This window comes from Brachypodium distachyon, chromosome 2, assembly GCF_000005505.3.
Source record: "Brachypodium distachyon strain Bd21 chromosome 2, Brachypodium_distachyon_v3.0, whole genome shotgun sequence".
Classification (NCBI taxonomy): Eukaryota; Viridiplantae; Streptophyta; class Magnoliopsida; order Poales; family Poaceae; genus Brachypodium; species Brachypodium distachyon.
The window spans coordinates 41,295,147-41,301,693 of record NC_016132.3 but is presented as its reverse complement, the minus strand read 5'-3'; the positions used below and the strand labels follow the sequence as shown (position 1 = coordinate 41,301,693).

Genomic DNA, 6,547 nt, shown 5'->3' with positions numbered 1-6,547 from the left:
TGGAGGGAAGAAATTTTGCTCTTTCTGCCTTCGATTTTGGGTGGATGCAACTTCTAGATGCAAATATAGCGTGGGCAGGGACCGGCCGGGCCTGCTGTCGGAGGTGTTTGCGGTGCTGACGAACCTCCGCTGCAACATCGCGTCCTCCGAGGTCTGCACCCACGGCGTGCGCATGGCCGCCCTGGTGCGCATCACGGACGCCGACACCGGCGCCGGCATCGACCGGCGACAAATTAACGAGCCTCCGCCTTCCTTCCGTGTCCGCGACCTGCTCCAGGATTTTTCTAAGAATCCACCGCGCGACCGCGATGTCCGGCGGGTGCGGGCTGAAGAGGAGGAACAGCGCCGTCGCGGCTCTGCCTCGGCCAGCAGGAGGAACACCGCGGCCGCCAGACAGGACGCCGTGAGGCTGCTCCCGTGGCCTGGAGAAGGCAGTGACGAGAGGTTCGCGCGCCGGGGGACTGACCCTCTGCAGCGATGTGGTTCTTCTTCGGCTCCGGCGGCCTGGTCCTGCCGGACGGGTTAACGGGCTGTCCGAGAGGGCAACTGACAATGGGCCCCACATGTAAGGAAAACTGTCAAACAGGTTTAATCATCAGTTTTGGGCTACTTGAGACAATTAGACCGAAAAAGTGTGGTTTTCTAGACAAATTAGCAAAATGTGTGGTTGGTTGAAAAGACTGCACCAAGAAATATGGTTGGTTGAAATTTACTCGTAAAATTATAAAGCGCATGTAATAAATGTGGTTGGTTGAAATTTACTCGTAAAATTATAAAGCGCATGTAATGAATAAGGATGGCATGTTACAACAAAACAATGTGTCAGGATGTGGTACATGCAAACTCTGGATGCTGATATCAACAAGAGGCAGTCAGAAGCTACAAGCCTGCTACGGAACAACAGGATTTGAAATGGTCGATAAAAGAGCGACAAGAGGCAGTCATGTTCAACATGAGATTACTCAGGCGACATAGAAATAGAAAGAATGCATTCTTCATACAGGGAGTTGCGAGCTATATCTAACATATCATATTACCAATCACAAGTATGTACAGCAATCACAGGTAATATTCCCAAATCACTTCCTACTATGGTATATGTACATCATAAGTCGAGCATAACTAAGGCAACTTGCTATTGTAGAATAGCTGAAATAACGCATAGCTGATTCACCAAGGTTCGTTGAAGCACTACCAACCCTGTGTGAATAGGAAGGGAAATTGGTATGGTGCAGTATCCGAAATACTAAGTTTGATTAACCTATGATCTAAGCACTGAAACCCTTGTGTGTGGCACTCCAGGGGTTGGCTGGGATGCTTGGGCAAGCCTGAGCCGCGACCTTTGCTGTCGCTTCAGGAAGGATGCCAGCATTGCAGATATTTGCGAATGATCGCATGTGCTTCATTCCATACTGTGCCAAAGAGCCACATTGTGATTCGAAAGCACGGACCTGAACAAAAAGCAGAAGCATATTAGTTGTGCAGGGGCAAAAGATATTACGTATGCCAGATAACACCTGTATGTATTCAATCAAGAGCTGGCAATATGTGGAACTGAAGTAACTAGCTAGAACACTCGATGCTTCAAACTAAAAGTATCATCTTGAAAAGTTTGATCGACCTTTCTCTTACAGTTTGGCTGTTAGACGAAGAGCACACCGGGTACAAATTAGCAGATGCCTTCATAACTATATTAATCAAGAAGTAGACAGGAAATGCTGGTTCTTTTTTTTTTTTAATCGCATCCACTCCTTCCTTTAGTGGTAATTAGGATCACTTAAGATAGTTGGTTCTCGACAGCTTGCAATCCATAAATTAATTTCTTTGCCGAAAAGTAAAACCCTCACCTAGTTACGTATGGACAGTAAATCTAAGAAAGAGTTGACAAGAAATGACCATGTATACCCCTGATGTCCTACTCCCTCCGTTCCATATTAAGTGACTCAAGTTTGTTCAAATATGGATGTATTTATGCCCAAAAGGCATCTAGATACATGTAATAGAAAGTCATTTAATATGAGACGGAGGGAGTATTAAAATGGCATACTACAACCACTTAACCTATTCGATAACATAAAAAGTATGAGTAGAGTGTGGAAACATTGCATTAACTATACTAAATCCAGGAGAAACACCCAGGGTCTTACCGGCTAGCACCACAGGTGGGCTAGCCATCTGGGGCCCAATCCTCACTAGTTGGCTAGTTCCTCCGAGCCACCCACTTATTTAAGGCGGGCACACGGTTCTGCTACAAACCAACCCCGGTTCGATCGAATCCCACCTTCCTCTCAAGAACATGTTGGGGGTGCTAGTACGGTGAGTATCCTCGGTCCTCTTTTTTATTATACTAATTCCCTCAATTGACAAATATTTCAGAACAGGGACTCTCAAGGTTGTAGATAGTTATGGTGAAATGGAGGGAGTAGATTAAGGCAATTCTACTTATGAGTCAATCAATAAAAAAAATCAGCAAGAATCGAATTACTGCTCTAATCTAAGTGATTAGAATTTTGAACCAATAACAGCTGCAAGCGAATTTTCAAAATTTGACCCAAGTCCCAGACTCAACACTTAAACAATAGAAAAACATGGCAGAAACATAACATAGATGCTGATACATAACCGACCAAAGTAAAGTGAGGCCTTACCGTAGACTTGAGACAGCCCCAGTCATCAACAAGAGGTTCACCAGCTGTGCGAACAGTCTTCAACACCATGGGACCATCCTCAGAACCAAACAGAAGGTTTCCAGTCAGCTCGACACTGTTGTCAACATGAGATCTGTGGGCCATCATTTCAAGCAATTCCTTCCGAGCATCGTTTTTGGCAGGGGAGCTCTCAGCCAATTTCCGGTACTACATGAAAAATAAAAGAAAGCACCCAGTTAGTTTATCCATCAAAATGATGCCATTGTTATGGGCAACGCATGGCAAGATCAACAGATCTTGTGACAGTAAAATCAAGATCAGAAGATTTCTCATGTAATTGCGAACCTTCTGCCAGAAGTAAACAAGATCAGCATCCCTCTGATTAACAGCTCTTGAGAATGACGGCAGTGAGTTTCCTTCCACAAAGGTGGTGTTGTCGTTAGCAGGATTTGACCCAATGTACAAGAAAAGATGTTCAGCATTCAGGTCCAAAGAACCGTATTGCATCACATGGGATCCATAACTGTATGAGTTCTCAGGCGCCGTCCTCTTCTTGACCTGATCAACCATTACATCATATTAGGCAAGAATTGATGCAAGGTTAAGGTAAAACAAAACACAATGGGAGGCACTTACCAGGTCATACTGCTGCTTAAGAGATTCAGTTCGCAGGTTGTGGACATCGCTGTCAAAATTAGAAATTCATACTATTAGAGTAGAACTAAAATGGCATCTCCCTTCAAACAAATGACTCAAGGATTTTGACTCAGAGTTCGGCTCTTAACATGAGGAAATGCTACAAGCATTACCATAACAGCGGACAGGAGAATATATTAGTGATCTTCTGTTTCAATTTCACAGAATGTGATTGTATGCAACATTAACATGTATGCTACAGCACTAATGAAGCCCGCAGCTGCATGGCCATCATATGTACTTGCAATCCTTGTTTATTGGACAGACTACCTACAGCCAACAGAACAGCTCCAAGTCGGGCAGTTACATGCATGGCATTCAGCTGACTGCAGCCTGCAGCCTGCAGCAACAGCACATGGGCTATTTTTGGGTGTCTACTTACACGGTTTGCTCCAGCTCAAAGAGTTGACTATAAGCTGGGCAGGCACAGCTGAATAGTAGATTTATTTTGTGTAGTTAAGGGACTTAACAACGACGACGACGACGACATAGTCACATGCTTTGAAAAAGGCACAGTAAGACGGGGCCACATGCTATACACATAACATTTGTCATGCTTGTGCACCTAAAAGTAATCAAAACATGTATATCACCTTCCTTCAGAAAACACATGCGCCTCACTAGCATCTTAGTTAAATCAGGAAACATAGCAGGTAGTGCCGTACTAGTTGGTTCATCACTTCGACATAATATACCTTACGATGCCCGAAAGTACTAACCGACGTGAGTGCAAAAATGTGTGAGGGATGAGGAATCAAGTACCTGTCTTCCATCCAAGCAATGCTGTACAAGTCGCCCAAGCAGGTGTCGTATTCTGGCGGAGGGCTCGGGTACTCTCCAGGGCAGTACGTCCCCCAGCTGCTCTCCTCTGCGTTCGACGCAGTGGTCGCGTAGATGCCGATGTCATTCGGCAGAAGCCCCTCAAAGATACTCCCGGATTCGCAGGCTTCAAGGTAAAATACCTGCAAAATAAGAGAATCATGAATACTTCTCCAGTCATTGCTTCAAGCAGCAGATCACCCAGACGCAGAGCTAACAACAACCAAACTACTGATCGGTACCAAGCTTTTGTAGGTTCCAGCAGCGTGTTTCTTCTTCAGCACATCTACAAGATCATCACCATAAAGGTATGGGTAGGTAGGCATGCCTGAAAATTTCATAGAACAAAAAACAATGATATATGGAATAAGTTAATTACATATCGAGATTTGTATGTATATACATAATATATCTATTCTGATTGGTTTCAGACATTAAATTCCAAGGACATCAAAAGACAGAAAGTGCAAAAAATGGTTGGTTCTGAATACTGACCAAGGACACCAGGACCCCCATGGTCACTGTAAAAAACGAAAATGTGATCGTTAGGGCCACTGTCCACAACTTTGCCACTCCCACCACTCACAGCAGCTTTATTGCCGAGCAGGACAGCAAAGAAGTTCTTGACATTAACCTCCTTCCCCGTATAGTCCTACAGTGAAAGTGAAAATAGAGAAAATTAAGTCAAACAGATGGTAAATTATGGATAGCAATGTATGATGATTGGAATTGGTTCGTTCAAATGAGATGTTAACATTATCATAGAAAAAGTTGGCACTCTATTGATTAAGTCTACTCTTGCCCCGTCACCTCCCAAGTCCCAATTCAGGAGAAGATGGGCCAGTGGTGCTTGTTCTTATTCACAACAAATTGGCAGAAGGCGTCAAGACTGACGAATATTTAGCAATTCAGTCATCTTCAATGAGGTACAAACTGCTATTGAAATTTCTTTTATGCAATTTCTAAGTTATCGTGTCATATTTTTCTGCAACCATCACACCCTTGTGAAGCAACTATAACAACTATAAAAACTTTCGGATTAATACGCATGGCTATTGACTACCTTTGGGACTCCAGCATAGACATCTCCACCCTGGGGGTGATTGATGATGACACCGGGCCTTGGATTCTCCGGGTTGTGTGCAATATCATCATACATGAAGACAATGATGTTCTCGTCCTTGAGGCCGCCCTTCTTCATAATCTGGTAGGCGTGGCAGATATCTGCCTGCAAAATCCAATCCCTAAATTAAACACGACACTTCGTAGTCACCATTAATCACGCCAAATTTAAGCACTAGGATAGAAGTATAGTGCTCCCTCCGATCCATAAAGTGTCGTCCATTTTGTACTAAGTGGGCGACACTTTTTATGAATCGGAGGGAGTACTCTACTGGTAATTTGGAACACTGACAAAGGGACGGTGCAAAAGTACAAAAAAGCACAGCTGAAATCGTGTCAATAGAGCTGCCAGTATGTCGCACCAATAAAATCATTTAGCTGACTAGTGCAATTAATTTAAATTATTAAATTTTCACTAGCAATAAACAAGATACTAGCATGATGCATGAGCCGTAATTACTAGGTTTATTATTTCAAAGAAGTACTACTTCCAGCCCACTCATATCGCCGCCTTTATTTTATTTCATTTCATTTTATTTTTCCCACTCCGCCAAAACAACAGTACTAAATACAAGAGTGGACGAAAAAGGACGGCAACCAGTTGATAAGCAGAATGAGCCCCCCATGAAATCGTTCGTGAATAATTAACCGGGTGCGCAAAACCTTACCCAATTATGGTGGGATTACTCGACATGTGAACCATACGGGGCAAGAGATAGATTTCCGGAATGCACCGTAACGCCAAACGGAACAGAATATCTTCGAGTCTCTATTTCTACGGCGATGCACGCAAGGAATTAACCAACAGGAAGGAACATCGAGGATCGCAGATACAATAAACGAGTACTTCACTAGTAACTGCTACCAATTAGGCAATTAAACTGTATCATGCTGGCACCTAAGCTCGCGCTCACCTGGTGGCGGTAGTTGTAGTACCCGTTGGAGCCGGCGATGAGGACGGCCCACCTGGTCCCGACGGAGTCATCGTCGACCTCCTGCTGCCCCGCCGCGCCGCGCTGCGACGGGAGCCGAATGGTCTGCTCCAGGAGCGAGGTCCGCGCGTGCGCCGAGAGGCAGGCGCAGAGCAGCAGCGCGAGGGGAAGGAGTCGGAAGGACGCCATGGGATGGCGTTTGGTTCCGATTTTGGGTTCCGTGGAGACGAAGAAGGGAATGGAGCGGAGGAAGAAGAGAGAGGGGTTTAATTCGGGCTGGAGGAAGGGAAAGCCTCCAACGTCTCCTTTTATTACGCGCCGGCGCCCACG

The 6,547-nt window shown here is 44.9% G+C and overlaps 1 protein-coding gene across 1 annotated transcript; it reads right to left on the bottom strand.

Moving 5' to 3' along the window:
- Positions 1-944: 944 nt before the first annotated feature.
- LOC100835846 (vacuolar-processing enzyme) lies at positions 945-6,547 on the bottom strand. Its single transcript, XM_003569170.4, has 9 exons — positions 6,200-6,547; positions 5,227-5,391; positions 4,659-4,815; positions 4,406-4,491; positions 4,107-4,306; positions 3,285-3,333; positions 2,994-3,206; positions 2,649-2,855; positions 945-1,451 (listed from the first exon to the last, which is right to left on the bottom strand). The coding sequence occupies exons 1-9, from the start codon at positions 6,404-6,406 to the stop codon at positions 1,269-1,271; spliced, it is 1,467 nt and encodes a 488-aa protein (XP_003569218.1). The 5' UTR covers positions 6,407-6,547; the 3' UTR covers positions 945-1,268.